Source organism: Narcine bancroftii, chromosome 1, assembly GCF_036971445.1.
Source record: "Narcine bancroftii isolate sNarBan1 chromosome 1, sNarBan1.hap1, whole genome shotgun sequence".
NCBI classification, from domain to species: domain Eukaryota; kingdom Metazoa; phylum Chordata; class Chondrichthyes; order Torpediniformes; family Narcinidae; genus Narcine; species Narcine bancroftii.
Window position 1 is genome coordinate 158,335,998 of NC_091469.1, and position 17,010 is coordinate 158,353,007.

The window sequence follows — 17,010 nt, forward strand, 5'->3', positions numbered from 1 at the left end:
AGCTTCACTTTGTATTTAACCTGTGTGGTGGGTGTGTGTAACAAGACAGTGTGGAGGGAACTTCACCCTGTGTCTGATCCCAGGAGTCTGTGATGGGATGGTGTAGAAGGAGCTTGACTCTGTGTCTGACCCAGAGAGAGTGAAATTGAACAGTGTACCTTCCCTCTGTGTTTAACACTCTCTGTCCAGGTTCTACTGAAACCCCTGGGCTGCCGTTCGACACTTTTCGTTACTGATAGGGATATCTTAAATGTTCCAAAGGGACTGGACTGAGTGCGAGATGAGTGAGCCGGAGATAGTGTGGAGGGGATGTGAGAACCTTATGATTTTTGAAGCTGTAATTATTCTGGGTAACAGATAATGTAAAAGTCTGGTTAGTATAAGGCTTTGGAAAATGTGCAGATGAGATATCCCAGGATACTGTCAGGGATGGTTGTGGAGACTGGTTCAACAGGGACTTTTCAAAGATTCTTAGGCATGTGGATGTAAGAAAAATAGAGGGTTATGAGTTAGGAAGGGGTTAGATTGTTGAGGAGTAGGTTTATATGGGTCAGCACAATATTGTGGGCTGAAGGGCCTGTACTGTGTTGTAATGTTCAATGTATGAACTATAAAACTTAGTGATGACCATTCTCTGTGGTTTATTGTTCAGGCTGGCACACTGTGAACAGCCACAGAGCTGTGTGCCAACTGACACACCATCCCACTGCCTTCCTGTTCCCAGGCAACACACCTCCAGCCCTCAACCCCCCCCCACCTTCCCCCAGCTTTACATGGTTTGGAAATGGCAGCTTTCTGGCGATGGCTCACATCGTTAACCTGCACCCTTCCACCTTCGCAGGGAGCCTTCCCAGCTCTGAGCTCTGCGGTGAGGGGTTGAACATCATTGCAAAGTGCATCACTCCCCCCTTTTGCCTACTGCCCAGTGATCCACTCCCCCTGTCAATGCACACTGAGTGGGGCTTCCTTGGTTATTACCATTGCCTCATTCAGAGGGACTGCTTTCTCTAGGGCACACATGTCAAACTCTGGCCCGCGGGCCAAATTTAGCCCGCAATATAATTATATTTGGCCCGCAAGATCATTTCAAAACTGTATTAGAGGTGGCCCGCTGGCTGCCGCGCCAGTAAAGCGCATGCACAGTAATACAACAAATCCCAGAATGCATTGGCGTCAGCCCGCTAATCGCCCCACCTCCTCTGTTTACGTTGCAGGGTCTCACCGTGGACTCTGGTTTTGGGGCCTGGCCGGTGTCAGGGGAAGCCAAGGCCGCTTCCCAGCGCCCGGAACCGGAGGCCTCGGGCCTGACCTCGCCAGGACCGTTGCCCACTCCCCCTCCCTGCCGCAGGCCGACCCGCGACTCACGGTGACGGGGCCGCTGATCCGCCGAGATGCCGCCCTGCAGCGAGAGCCGATGCCCCCGCACTGTCGTTGTCCAACCCGATCGCCCGCAAACCCCGCCCTCCCGCACACAGGCCTGAGTAAGGATTATGAACTTTAATCTCAGGATAAAACGATCTTCCAATAGTTTCACGTCACACTGATAAATATATTCCTGGTTAAAAATGGTCCTGCACCTGGATACAAGCTCATTAGGCATAAAACTTGAAAAGTGTGTCAATCAAAGGATATCTGTACCAATGGAAAAAGGGCATGGCAAATAACCCTGCTAGAGTTCATGCCCACAACCAGTCACCCATTGGATTGTTTCAGGAATCATGTTATTCTCCCACATTCTCAATAGCCCCCAGATTTTACTATTCGACAGCACACTAGCAACATTTGACAAATCCTCTATAGAGAAATAATATTTATTGAATATTTTATTTCTCATTTGAGAGTTTATCCAAAACTATTATTAGACATTTATTTTAATAAGAAAAAGTTTAACATTACATATGTTGAAAGAAGAGAAAACATGCAGATGTTGTTGAAAATTTTCAATAAATATTTAGTTCGGCCCTCGACTTAGTCCAAGTTTTTAATTTTGGCCCTCCGTGAATTTGAGTTTGACACCCCTGCTCTAGGGAGTAAGTTGCGTGCACGGGCTGGCTAACTGCAACTAACTCAGGGGTGTTTAACGGTGTCATTTCCTATCTGTGTTTGGCTCCCTCTCCTTGTTTCTCCTTCTGTCTCTCTCTCTCTCTCACCCTCCATGTACTGCACTCTTTTTCTCTATCTCTGTACTTCACTCTTTCGCTGTACACTCTCTTTCTCCTCTACCTCTCTTTATATCTGATACATCTCTTCTGTACTGCTGCCCTCCTTCTATGTCCAGCACTTCTCTCTCTCTCTCTGGGCACTGTACTCTCTGGCTGCTGTTCTCCATCTACTGTAAATTATTCCATTCTCCTCTCTGCACCATTTATCTCCAACATATGGTGTTTCTCTCCTCTCTCTCTCTCTCTCTCTTCTCCCTCTCCCCCTCTCCTCTACTCCCTCCATCTCTCCCTCTTTTTCCCTTTTACCACTCTCTCCCTCTCTCTGCCTTTCTCTTCCCACTCTCCCTCTTTATCTCCCTCCCTCACTCCCTCTATCTCTCCCTCTCTCTATCTCCCTCCCTCATTCCCTCCATCTCTCCCTCTCTCTGTTTCCCTTTTGAACATTTCGTACCTGATCGGTAAGTTTGTGACAGCACTGAAGCTGGTGAAGTTGTGGATAGGGAGGAAGGTTGCCTTAGGATACAGCAGGAGATTGGTTGGAGATGGGGTGGAGAAATGGCCAGCGGAGGTGATTCGAGCCAATGTGAGGTGTTACACTCAAGGGGGTACAGACATAATGTGTATTCACTGAATGGTCAGGGAGTTGGGAGCATTGGTGTTCAGAGGTGGCACGATTAGCACACAGGGAGGCGCAACACTGTTACCGCACCAGCAATCGGGACTGGGGTTCGAATCCCGCGCTGTCTGCAAGGAGTTTGTACGTTCTTCCCGTGGCTGCGTGGGTTTTCCCCTGGGTCTCTGGTTTCCTCCACCATTCAAAATGTGTAGGTTAAAACACATCAAAATGCTGCAGGAACTCAGAGGGTCTTTTCGGCATCCATAAGAAGCAAAGATACATTGCTGACATTTCGGGCCTGAGTCTGTCTTCAGGGAATAAGCCAGATGCAAGAAATCTCAACAAGTCTCAGAATTCAGACAGAGATGGCTGGGGGATGAATGCAAATCTACAAAAGGTGTTCATTAGATATGATAAGGTGAGAATTTATCATGTTTGTGCGAAAGGAGGCAGAGACAGATCTAGGGGAAGGGAACAGTGGAAGAAGTAGGAGTGAGCGGTGGGGGCGGGGGAGTTTAATGAAAGGCAGAGAAGTTGATATTGCCATCCGATTGGAGGGTGCCCAATTGGAAGATAGATGCTGTGCCTCCACTTTACTGATGGTCTCAGTCTGGCAGTGCATGAGACCATGGACAGACCTGTCGGCAAGGGAATGGGGTGGGGAATTGAAATAGGTGGACACCGGGAGATCCACGCTATTTGCGGCAGACGGAGCTGAGGTGCTCGACAAAGCGATCTCTCAATCTGCGTGCCGTCTCTCCGATGTAGAGGAGACCACAACGGGAGTTTCGGATGGAGTAGATGACCCCTGCAGATTAACAAGTAAAATGTTGCTTCACTTGGAAGCACTGTTTGTGGCCCCGAACAGAGGTGAGGGAGGAGGTGTGGGCACAAGGGGAGCATTCCTGCGGTCACAGGGGTGGGTACCAAGGGGACGATTTTGGGGAGGGAAGAGTGGACAATGGAGTCATGGAGGGAGTGGTGGACAATGAAGTCATGGAGGGAGTGGTTCCTGCAGAATGCGGAGAGGGGAGGAGAGAGAAATGTGTGTCTAGTGGTGGGATCTCGTAGTAGGTGGCAGAAATGGTGGAAGAGGAAGTGTTGGATGCGGAGACTGTTGGGGTGGTAGGTGAGGACAAGAGGAATCCTGTCCTTGTTGTGCATGGGGATGGAGGGGGCCAGGGCAGATATTCAGATATGTGGGTGAGTTGATGATGGTAGAGGGAAAGCCAAGATGTTTGAACAAGAAGGACATCTCTGATGAATCCCCTCGCTCTGGGAAAAGCAGTTCTTGCTCATCTCCATCCTAAATCTTTAAGAGACTCTTAGATTGACATATGGATGAAAGAAAAATAGAGGGTTATGGGGTAGGGAGGGTTTAGTACCTTTTGTTTGGAAGGAATTTATGGGCCGGGACAACATCAAGGGCTGAAGGGCCTATGCTGTGCTCTGATGTTCTATGTTCTAAATCTACTACCCTGCACCTTGAGGCTATGTCCCCTGATTCTGGTGTCCTTTCCCAATGGAAACAACTTATCTCCCTCTATCATACTAATGCCTTTCATAATTTTGTATGTGCCTATAAGATCCCCTCTCAGACTTCAGAATTCCAGTGAGTACAATCTCTCCTCACAGGCCAACCCCCTCATCCCTGGAATCAATCTGGTGAATCTCCTCTGCTCCTCTACATCCTTCCTCAAGTAGGGAGACCCAGATCTGAACACAGTTCTCCAAATGCTGCCTCACCAGGGCCTTGTCCATTTGCAGCACAACCTCCCTGCTTCTCAATTCAATCCCTCCAGCAATAAAGGCCAAAGTTCCATTTGCCTTCCTGAGACCTTGCTGCACCCGCAGACCAACCTTTTGCGATTCATGCACAAGCACTCCCAAGTCCTCTTGCATGGCAGCGTGCTGCAATCACTTTCTATCTAAATAATATTCTGATCTTCCATTTTTCCTTCCAAAGTGGATAACCTCACATTTGCCAACATTGGACTCCATATTGCTATAACTTGGAAGTCGGACACGGATCTGGGTATAGAAAGGTGGCATGCTGAAGTCCGGAGTTGTATACCACTTGAGGAAATTACTTATAATTTAAGAGGCAAATATATATTTTGGAAGAAATTGAGCCCTTATTTACAAGATATGGGTGTTAAATGAAGCTCTGACATACACTCACATTCTGCCTTAATAATCCCTTTACTATCAGTGCTCTGATTAGTAAGGGATTGTTTAAGGTGATATGTGGGTGGAAAGGGAATGTTGAGAATCACTGCTCTAGACCCAATTGTAACTGAGGTGATAGGTGGAGAAAGGAGGGAGGGGACAGCAGTGATCAAGGGGAGGAGGGATGGCTGGGTGAAGGGAGGGAGGAGAACTGGGAAGGGAAGGGGGAAGAGGAGAACAGGTCAGCAGAAATCAAAAAGTCGATGTTAATGCCACCTGGCTGGAGAGCGACTGGATGGAAAATCAGGCGTTGTTCTTCCAATTTGTGGGTGGTCTTGGTGGAACAATATAAGGCCATGGACAGACATGTGAGTGTGGGAGTGTGGCACAGGACTGAAATGGTTGGTTACTGGGAGGTCCCTGTCACTGGTACAGATGGAGCGAAGGTGCTCAGCGAAGCGATCTCCCAATCTGCACCCAGTCTCTCCAAAGGTTGAGGATGGCTGGTTGAGAAGGAGTTGAGTCAAACGCAGGCAATAGGGTTATCTCAGCTTGGTTTGTATGGATGAGTTGGCTAGAAGGTCCTTTTTCCGTGCTATTTAACACCTACCGAGTTGAGCTAAAATTCCATCGAGCGTTCTAGTGCAACACCCTAGCATGAACTGGTGTGGCTCGGCTTAGGAGTCGAGGAGACCCTCCCGGCGCATAGTTGACCATCAGCCTTGCCTCACTGCGCTCCAGTCCCTGCTTTCACAGGCCTTTTCCAGCTTCCCTGTTTTCTCAGTCTCCGCTGCTGATTTGGCCGTGTTGGCAGTTCCCCAGGCTTTCATCCAGGATAATGACAGGAAGGAGAAGGGTCAAGGTTAATCAAACAGGCAGATGACAGCAGTGAGAACGCTCCATATCACAGCCTTGGTCCTGACAGGCATCTGTAAAAGAAGTTATACTCATCCTCCCCGCAGTACAAGTGTGTGCTCGTGTGTGAATGCTCGTGAGTGTTTTCGTGTGTGTGGATGAATGCCTCTGTATGAGACTGTGTGAGTGTGCGCGTGTGCGTGTCAGCTTGCATGACACCCATCCTGTCTCGGAGCAGAGGGACCTTTCCCCCGCCTTCCACCCAGAGGCCTGCCAGAGCAGGTTCAGTCTTGGTGAACCCGGGTGGGTCTGGACCACCTAGGGACATGGACAAGGTGCTGCCCTGGTGAACCTGGGTGGGACTAGGCCATTGTCCCCCAGCCCATTGCACACACTCCCCTCCATCCCCCTGAACGTTCCCACTGCCCTTCACACCCGCCTGCCTGCCTGTCCTTGACCTCACTCCTACTGAACTTTCCCATTTACCTTACGACATAGGATGTGGCCATTCGGCCTGTTGATTTCCTGTGGGCTGCCAGTGCAATCCCTTTCCTCTTTCTCCCTGCAACCCATCCCCTCACCCATGCCTTGGGATAATTAACCGAACTGCACGTTGTTGGAACGTGGGAGGAAACCAGAGCCTCAGAGTGGGGGTTGGGGGAAGGAAATTGAAGGGTCACAGGAAGAACATGCAAACTCCACATAGACAGCGCCAGATGTCAAGATCAAACCCATGCCTGCAGCTGAGAGGCCACCCATTATCCTAAACCTCGCGGTGCCCTTTTTAAGACCTCCTTCCCTAATAATCATCAAACTCTGGTCGAAAGCCGAGCCTTTCCGTGTTAAAGGTTTAAAATAATAATAAGCCGTAGTTGTTGTGGACCACCAGAGCTATGTGCCTACATCGGGTGGGGGTGGGGGGAAGGATGGGTGGGGACATCTGTGTTTGTCTTCCTGTGAGAAGGTTTGGCAGGCTAGGTGGCAAGGAATGAAAACAAGTCCTGGAAGGCCACAGGTATTTCCTCCGCTGGCTGAATTCAGAGAGGATGCATCTCTCTGTCACACATGGCAACTGAACAACACTGGCATTCCACCGCTCTCCTCGACAAACCGCAGCTCTCTGATCTTGCCAAGTCAAGTTGTCCATCGCAGACAAGGTGATACAAAGATAGGGGCAGGGGCATATAGCGAGGAGGAAATGGAGAGGCCACAGGGAACCTGCGATCGATCAGGAGAATGGGTAGAGAAGCAGCAAACGTAACAGAACATTGGAAAGCGTATGATCATGAACTTTGGTGGGAGGGGTAAAGGGAAGACTATTAATTGGGGTGGGGAGAAAATTCAAAATTCTGAGGTGCAAAGGGACTTTGGAGTCAATGTGTAGGTTAACCTCCAAGTTGAGTCAGTGGTGAAGAAGGTAAATGCAATGTGGCATTGATATCGAGAGGAACAGGATACAGGAGCAGGGATTGTTGTTAAGGCTTTATAAGGCTCTGGTGGGGCTGTCGGGGGAACAACCAGGAAGTCGGACCCTGCAGACGAAAGCTGTGTCTCTGATCCCCAGGATACAGGGCATGGGTGCAACGAGCGAGCAGTAGGGCCCCCGCAAAGGAGCACTGTGTCCTCTTTCCCTAGTACCTTGAGGCTATCAGTGACAACCAGACAGTTGGACCCAGCAGAGCAGCGCTGTCTCTCCATTCTCCACTCCCACGGCAGTCAGCGTCAAAACCGGACCCCACAGAGCGATGCTTTGTCTCCAGTCCCCAAGGTCTTGACTGGGAAGTAGGACCCCACAGAGCAGCACTGTATCTCCGCTCCCTAGGACTAAGGGTGTAACCACTGGGCAGTTGGACCCCATGGAGCAGCACTGTGTTCCTGCACACAGCTGCCCCAAGTCCACACCAGTGACACCCCCATGATCCCCTCCACTCCAGGTGAAGCACTCCCAGCTTTCTCAGTCTCTCACGCCCCAGCCCTCGGGATCAGCAACAACCTTGTGCGCCTCCTCTGCCTTCTCTCAAGGTAGATCTGATCCTTCCTCATCTATTATAAGGGGTGAGCTCAGAGAGGGCTACAAAACCATGGCAGGAATAGATCAGGTAAATGCAAATAGTCTTTTGTCCAGAGTGGGGGATAGGTTGGGTTGAGAGGGATGTGGGCCAAATACAGGCATTTAGGACAACAGTGAGTGGGACATTTTGGTTCCATAGGCAAGTTGGGCCAAAGGGCTTGTTTCCACGCGGTGTAAGTCTGTAACCAAAATGGCAGAGAATATTCCTGGCACAGTCCCACCGACACAAGTTCCAGGATTTTGATCCAGCAACAGCAAGATATTCCCAAATCGAGACCATGTGTGGTCAGGGGGAAAACTCCAGTGGGTGGGGGGTCTCTCTGCCTTTGCTGCTCGAGCCCTGGTAGCTGATTGAGCTGGTGGGTTTGGAAAGTGCTTCCATAGTCTGCCCTAAACTTTCTTCCACTCTCCGTAAACAGACACAGCACCCACATACTCATGTAAGTAATCCTTTACTCGTCACAGAACACCGATGGCATAGGGAATACTTTAAGTGGTACGTGAGTGGAAAGAAAAAAGTTTGAAGACCACTGTTTTAATTGTACCTCATTGGCTCGTTATGTGCACGGTTTCATAACTCCAAAGGAAATGACAATTTTTCTCAAGTTAAAATATTTCAGTAACAATCAGGTCTGGAGCAGTGATTCTCAACCTTCCCTTCCCATTCACATCCCACCTTAAGCAATCCCTTACTTATCACTGAACACCAATGGCAGAGGGATGACTTAAAGTGGGATGTGAGTGGAAAGAAAAAGGTTGGGAACCACTGGTCTATATCATCTACATCCTTCCTGTAATGAGGCAACCAGAATTGAACACGATACTCCAAGTGTAGTCTAACCAGAGTTTTATTAAGCTACAATGTGACTGATGGCTTTTGATCTCAATCCCCCTGACTAACGATAATGCTTATTGCCATACAACCTTCATTACATTGCCATGTAATAATACATTACAAATGTAACTGCCTGCCTGCCATAAGGCTAACAAAGAGTCACTAGAGTCCCTCAGAGTCATAAATGTGCTGCCTTTGTCCTGCCAGCTGGTCGAGGTGGTGGGTTTGGAAGGTACCCATCAAAGGAGTCTTGTCCACTAACCAGCATCTGACTTTGTTTTTTCTTTTGCTTCAGTACATAAACGGAGGGAGTCTGGAACAGGTGCTGGCCGGCAAGGAGCACCTGTCCTGGCCAGTCCGGATTGAACTTGCCCTAGACATCGCCAAAGGCCTCTGCTACCTGCACTCGAAGGGAATCTTCCATCGGGACTTGACGTCCAAGGTATGGAAACCAAAGCTTTGGTGCAGCGCCTGTTGCGAGATCAGCACTCGGCTGGCGCGGCGACAGAGTGGGTGGGGGTGCTTCTTTGTGGCTCCCGAGTTCGATCCTGACCTCCGCCGTTGTCCGTGTGGAGTTTGCACATTCTCTGACGCTGTCTGTCTGGAGTTCCCCCCCCCAGTGCGTAGAGGAGTTGATGGGAATGAGGTGAGAGATTGGGCGACATGTGCGGGAGGGGATGGGATTTCCCTGTGAACTGGCATGGACACGATGGGCTAAATGGCCTCCTTCAGCGACTTGAAGGAAGTCAGAATCTGCCTGTACCTGGATTTTAGAGAATTGCCAAGGAAACTGAAAGAATTTACGTCTTTTAAAATGTTAACAATACAGTAGAAGCCCCTCCTCTCTCTTGAAACCCTCACTGCTCAATTACACCCAATTAACTTACTGGCCTGTACGTCTTTGGAACATAGGAGGAAAGCATAGCAGCTGGAAGAAGCAGGTCCTAGGGAGAATATCTAATCTCCACAGATAGCGGCGGATTTGAACCCACATCTCATTGGCGCTAATCGTGCTGCTGATTTTATCTACACTGATGTGTAGGTTTCGGAAAAGGTACAGCAGAGGTTTACCAGGATGCTGCCTGGGGTAGAGGCTATGAGCTAATGGGGAGAAAGTGGGCAAACCTGGTTTGTTTTCTCCAGAGCGTCGGAGGCTGAGGGGAGAACTGATCGAGGTTCATAAGCGTCATTGGTAGTGTGGACAGTGAGAGGTTTTACCCCCCAGGCTAAAAATGTCACACACTGTAGAACATTCATTTAAAGTGAAGGCGGAGAGGGGGAGTTTAAGGGAGATGTGTGGGGCAGGCATTTTACCCAGAGAGTGGAACAGGCTGCCAGGGGTAGTGGTGGAAGCAGATATGTTTAATTTAATTTAAATTTAGACAGACACCACGGTAACAGGCCATTTCGACCCTCGAGTCCATGCCGCCCAATTACACCCAATTAACCTACAGCCCCCGGTATATTTCAAACAATGGGCGGAAACTGGAGCCCCCTGGGGCAAACCCATGCAGACACAGGGAGAACATACAAACTCCTTACAGAACCCTGGTCCCAATCGCTGGTGCTGCAATGGTGTTGGGTTAACCGCTACACCAACCGAGCGCCCTATAGTGTTCAAGATGCTTCAAGATAGACACTTCAATATAGAACATTACAGCACGGTACAGACCACGATATATTGCCAGCCTATGTAAATATACTCCACAACAGTCTAAACCTTCCCTACATCACACCCACACCCTTCTATTTTCCTGACATCCATGGGAATGAGCTTTTTAAAGGTACCAGCCTCCACCACCTGTAATGCATTCCAGGCACCCACCACTCTGTTTTTTTTTTAAACTTACCCCCCCGATGACTCGCTTAAACTTTCTTTCACTCAGCTTAAACCAATGTCCTCTATATTTGCTACTCTCATCCCAGAAAAAAGGTGCTGTTGTCCACCCAATCTGTGCCTCTCATAATCTTATACACCGCAATGAAGTCACCTCTTACGCTTCATTTCTCCAAAAAGAAAAGCTTCGCTCTGTCAACCTTGCGTGGGATATGAGGAGGGGGGAAGGAGGGATATGGATAATGGGCAACCGGCAGAATCTTAGTTTAATTTGGGCATCATGTACAGCACAGGCGTGTGGGCTGAGGGACCTGTTCCTGCGCTGTACTGTTCTGTGAGACAGTTTGAGGGAAGGTGAGCTGACAACGCTGACCGGCTTTTCTGCGCCTGCCGACATTGTTGGAAGGGATTGGCCAGCATCCTGTCCCGCTGCTGACTGGGGGAGCTTTGTGCGAATCATCTGCCTGCATTTGTAGCACCAGGGCATGTGAGGGAGGTGACAGGTAGGGTAGGCGACCAACTCATTCTTCCTCCAATCTGGATCAACTTGCCTGCCAGTGAGCTAAGAATCCCCATTCAGATGCCCAGCAACCTTGACTCTGTGGATGAGAAAGAGAGGGGTACGCGATCATTGTTGGTCAGAACGATAGCTCTGGACTGAAACACGAAAGTCTTAAATTAAATTGGATCAGCAAGTTTACAGATGACACTAAGATTGGAGACGTTGTGGACAGCGAAGAAGGTTTTCAAAGCTGCAGAGGGATCTGGACCAGCTAGAAACATGGGCTGGAAAGTGGCAGATGGAATTTAATGCAGACAAGTATGAGGTGTTGCATTTTGGAAGGACATACCAAGAAAGGACGTACTCAGTAAAAAGTAGGGCTCTGAGGAGTGCGGTAGAACAGAGGGATCTGGGAATACAGATACATAATTCCCTGAAAGTGGCGTCACAGGTGGATAGGGTTGTAAAGAGAGCTTTTGGCAAATTGACCTTCATAAATCCAAGTATTGAGTACAGGAGTTGGGATGTTATAGTAAAGTTGTATAAGACATTGGTGAGGTCAAATTTGGAGTATTGTGTTTAGTTTTGGTCACCTAATGACAGGGAAGATATCAATAAGATAGAAAGAGTGCAGAGAAGATTTACTAGGATGTTGCCTGGACTTCAGGAATTGAGTTACAGGGAAAGGTTAAACAGGTTAGAACTTTTTATTCCTGGAGCGTAGAAGAATGAGGGGAGATTTGATAGAAGTATTTAAATTTATGAGGGGGACAGACAGAGTAAATGTAGGTCGGCTTTTTCCATTGAGGGTAGGTGAGATACAAACCATAGGACATGGGTTAAAGGTGAAAGGGGAAATGTTCAGGGGGAACATCTTCACACAGAGAATGGTGGGGGTGTGGAACGAGCTACCAGCTGAGGTGGTGAATGCGGGCTCAATTTTAACATTTAAGAATCATTTAGACAGGTACGTGGATGGAAGGGCCAAAGGGGCCTGTTTCTCTGCTGTAATATTCTATGGTTCTTTGTACGCTGCGATTGTCATAAAAGCACAGAAATGCCGGAGGAACTCAACAGCCCCTCCTATTCCATCTGGCCACCCTCCAATAGGATGGCATTAACACTGACTTCTCCAGTTTCCCTTAGCCAACCCCCACCCCTATGTCTCCTTTCCTTGTAGCACTGTCTCTCTCTTTCTTTCTCTCTTTCTCTCTCTGTCTCTCTCTTCATTTACCATGTGTCTCCTTTACCTCAGCTCTGCATTCACTGAGCCAAACCCTCCGCCCATCTATTCTCACCTTTCCTCTCTCCTACCCCATCCATGTCCAATTATCATCTTTTGCCTGTTGGTCTCCACTCCTCCTCCCCACCCCCCAACACTCCGCCATTTCTTTCATTCAGGCGCCTGTCTGCCTGCCTGTTCCCATACCTTGATGAAGGGCTCAGGCCCGAACATTGGTGATGCGTCCTGTTGAGTTTCTCAGCATTTCTGTGTTTTCACTTGGAATGATGGCTCCTCCCGGCCTCTATGTCTGAAGATATAGACTGACTGCCTGAACGTAGAACATTGACCAGTACAGCTCTTCGACGCGTTATGTCTGATCTCATCAGGGCTGCTGTACTGTTAGATTTGTGCTGGATGTATTTTACAGCCAAGCCCCCATTCTCCTGCCTTCTCCTTGTAACATTTGGCATTCTTACTAATACACCTGTCGACTTGGTCTGTTGTTGTCTGTTGCCATGAATCCTACAGATCCACCAGCTTCGGGTAGAGAAATTTAAAGTGCATATTTCCGCACGGTCTGTGTAGCGGTTAGCACAACACCATTACAGCGCCAGCGATTGGGACCGGGATTTGAACCCCTTGCTGTCTATAAGGAGTTTGTATGTTCTCCCCATGTTTGCATGGGTTTTCCCCATGGCTCTGGTTTCCTCTCACCATTCGAAAGGCACCGGGTGGTGGGGGGGAGGGGTGATTTATTGGGTGTAATTGAGGCAGCTTGTACTCATGGGCCGAAATGGCCTGTTACCATTCTGTATGTATTTTTTATATATATATATATATATGTATATGTATGTATATATCTATATGTCTAAATAACAAACATTTGAATCCTTCTTCATCTGTGTTCTAAAGGGATGTCCTTTTACTCTGAGGCTATTCCCCCTGGTCTGAGACTCTCCCCCTGCAGGAAACATCTTCCCCATGTCCACTCTCTCCAGCCCTTTCAATGTTTGGAAGCCATCTGAGCACTCAATTTTGGCACGAAGGGTTTAGAAGGATATGAAGCAAATGGGACTCGTCCTGAATGCTAGCTCGGGTGGGCCAAAGGGCCTGTTCTGTGCTGTCTGACTCCACGTTCGAGGACCAATCCAGTGGTTCATTTCCAACACCTTTTCCAATTGGGAAAGGCACCCACTCATACTGCCTGTTGATGTCAGCCAGTGCATACCGGCTCATTTGGTGTGTGACATTCCCGCTGTTCCTTTCAGAACTGCCTGGTAAAGTGCGAAGATAAGTCCTACACAGCTGTGGTGGCTGACTTTGGCCTTTCTGAGAAGATCCCAAACTACAGGTGAGTGCCGTAAAGCCCCGGCGTTACTCTTATCATTGGGACCGGGCGGCTGAACCATTCAGAGCACCGCTCCTTACCCTCCCAGGGTCCACACCAGAGGCTGCGCCATCATTTTTTCTTCCTGAGTGAGAGGATCTGGGGTGGGGTTGATGGGAAGGCAGTGGCGAGGGAACAGGCTACTGGGAAATAAGTGAATGCCGGATGCCTTTGAGCCAGCACAGACACAATGGGACAAATGGCCTACACAGTAAAGAGAATATCAGGATTGTCGTGTTCCACCGTCACGGTTTCATACTTAGCCATCTCCTAGCTCTCTACCTCGCAGTTAGGCACTTCCATTATTTGTTGGAACGTCGCCGTTTTACCACTTACAGGTGCTCCCCAACTTACGATGGTCTGGCTTATGATTTTTCGAAGTTACGATGGCTCGAATCCGGTCATTGAACTTCAAATTCCGATCTGTTCCCGCTCTTGGATTATGAGGTACATTACTCTCTCGCAATGCTGGGCTGTCCTCAAACATTATTAGAAGAGAATGAAAGTGATGGCCTTGTCGCTTTAGATCTTCACCATCCAGCACTTAATTTGAGTTCAATGCTTCAAACATTCTTCGTGCCCAGTGTGCTTTCAGCTGTGTAATGGTTTTTTCAGCATGAAACAAACGTATTCCGGAATGTAAGTCGAGGAGCACCTGTATACTGAACACCAACCTCTTACATATACCACGCCAGCAAGTGCGTCAACCACTGCACTGTTCCTGCTCTCCGTTCCGGCAAACTCATGTGCATTACTTTTCCCGAGCACCGCCACAGATGCATTGCCGACCCTTCTCGAGGCCCGCATAAGTATGCGGCCGCGACAAGAAGGAACTACAATGCAAAAAGTCCCTTCACCCCACTAAATCTGTGCTGGTCATAAACCTACATCATTCTCCCTGTATCTATAACGCCCCCATCTCAGATTCCACCATCACCAACTCACTGGGAGGGGGCGGATTTGCAGCGGAGAGACGGGGAATCGCAGGCAGAGGGTGCAAACTCCGCACAGTCGGAGGTCGGAATCGAACCTGGGTCATCACCACGGTGAGGCAGTGGCTCTACTCGCTCTGCCACTGTGTGAGCCTGTGTGTGAATGGAATGGGTGTATGTTACCTGGGTTATCCAGTGACCTGGGTTGGTCAAACCAATCCACATCTCATCTCCGCAATTTCAATTCATTTTCACATTATTTAACTCACCCACAGTAATTCTCATCGGTGTCAGCTGTCAACAGAATGGGAGGAGATTATTTTCCCACTGGGAGGTGGTTAAGACCAGTATCAAATCACAGTCTAGTTAGAACTATAGAACATTACAACATAGAAACAGGCCCCTTCAGCCCTTCTAGTCTGTGCCTAACCACTTTTCTGCCAAGTTGCACTGACCCAGTCCATAGCCCTCCATACTCCTCCCATCTAGGTACCTGACCAAATTCTTCTTAAATGTTAAAAATTAGCCTGATACATCACTTCAACTGACAGCTCGTTCCATACACCCACCATTCTCTATGTGAAGAGGTTCCTCCTAAACTTTTCCCCTTTCACCTTTAATCCATGTCCTCTGGTTTGTATCTCACCTACCCTCAGTGGAAAAAGCCTATCTATATTTACTTTGTCTGTCCCCCTCATAATTTTAAATATCTCCATCAAATCTCCCCTCATTCTTCTACGTTTCAGGGAATAAAGTCCAAACCTGTTTAAGCTTCAGTTCCTGAAGTCCGGGCAACATCCCAGTAACTCTTCTCTGCACTCTTTCCATCTCACTGATCTCTTTTCTGTAGTTAGGTGACCAAAACTGCACATAATGCTCCAAATTTGGCCTCACCAATGCCTTGTACAACTTGACAATAATATCAGAACTGCTTTACTCAGTACTCTGAAGGTCAATATGCCAAAAGTTCTCTTTATAACTATATCTACTTATGACACCAGTGTCAGGGAATTACCATTCACATCTCCATTCCCAGATCTTTCTGATCTACCGCACTCCTCAGTGCCCGACCATTTACTGTGGATGTCCTTTCTTGGTTTGTCCTTCCAAAATGCAACACCTCACTCTTGTCTGCATTAAATTCCATCGGCCACTTTCCAGCCCATTTTTCCAGCTGGTCCAGATCCCTCTGCAACCTTTGAAAACCTTCTTCACCGTCCACAACGTCTCCAATCTTAGTGTCATCTGCAAACCTGCTGATCCATTTTCCCACATTATCATCTGGATCATTGATATAAATGACAAACAACAATGGTCCCAGCACCTATACTTGAGGTGCACCACTAGTCTTGAGAAGCAATCACCCACCACCACTACTCTCTGGCTTCTCCCAACCAGCCATTGTCAAATCCATATTACAACTTCACCTATAATACTGTGTGTCTGAACCTTCCTGACTAACTTCCCATGTGGAACCTTGTCAATGTCCATGTAGACAACATCCACACCCTTCATCAACGTTCCTGGTAACCTCCCCGAAAAACACTATAAGATTGGTTAAACACGACCTACCACACACAAAGCCGTGTTAACTATCCATAATCTGACCTTGGCAATCCAAATAATTGTATATCTGATCTCTGAGAACCCCTTCCAATAATTTACCTACTACTGACATCAGGCTCACCAGCCTATAATTTCCAGGGTAATTTTTGGAGGCTTTTTAAACAACAGAACAACATGAGCTACCCTCCAATCCTCCAGTACCACCCCCGTGGCTAAAGGTGTTTTAAATATTTCTCTTCGAACCCCTGCTATTTCTATGCTAGTCTCCCTCAAGTCCCTGGGGATTTATCCACCCTGATTTGCTTGATGTTTTCATGTTGAAAACTATCCATCAGAGTTAAACGGTTTTTGGATTATTCCAAAGTGTTACCTGGAATGCAGGACTGTTCGGCCCCAAACTATACATTCTGCCTTTATACAGGGTGTCTGATCTTTGAGCAGGGTGCAAAGAAATCTGCAGCACAGAAGATTTGATCTTATAACCTACAATGCCTAGAATTTCTCCCCTGTATAACACTCCATTTCCCTCAGTTCCATATACCTATCTAATGGTCTCTTAAAAGATCCTATCGTACCTGTCTCCACCACTGTGCACCCACCACTCTGTGTAAAAAAAGCTTAACTCTTACATAAGAACATAAGAAATAGGGGCAAGAGTTGGCCATCCAGCCCGTCGAGCCTGCTCCACCATTCAATAAGATCATGGCTGATCTGACGATCGGCTCATCTCCACTGACCTTCCTTTTCCCCACATCCTCTACTATGTAAAAATCTTATTACTCCCCAGTACTTACTCGCATGGACCTTAAAACTCTGCCCTTCCCCCTCTAACCACCCAGCTGTCCCTCCTCCC

General features: G+C 48.2%; 1 protein-coding gene across 3 annotated transcripts in view; it reads left to right on the forward strand.

Annotated features, from left to right (window-relative positions):
- Positions 1-17,010, forward strand: part of LOC138765378 (dual specificity testis-specific protein kinase 1-like) — a 147,711-nt gene that overhangs the window by 65,413 nt on the left and 65,288 nt on the right. For all 3 annotated transcript variants that reach the window (XM_069942422.1, XM_069942436.1, XM_069942429.1), the window contains 2 exons: positions 9,004-9,150; positions 13,541-13,623. In XM_069942422.1, coding sequence (XP_069798523.1) covers positions 9,004-9,150; positions 13,541-13,623 — 230 coding nt within the window. The remainder of the gene's footprint in view (positions 1-9,003; positions 9,151-13,540; positions 13,624-17,010) is intronic.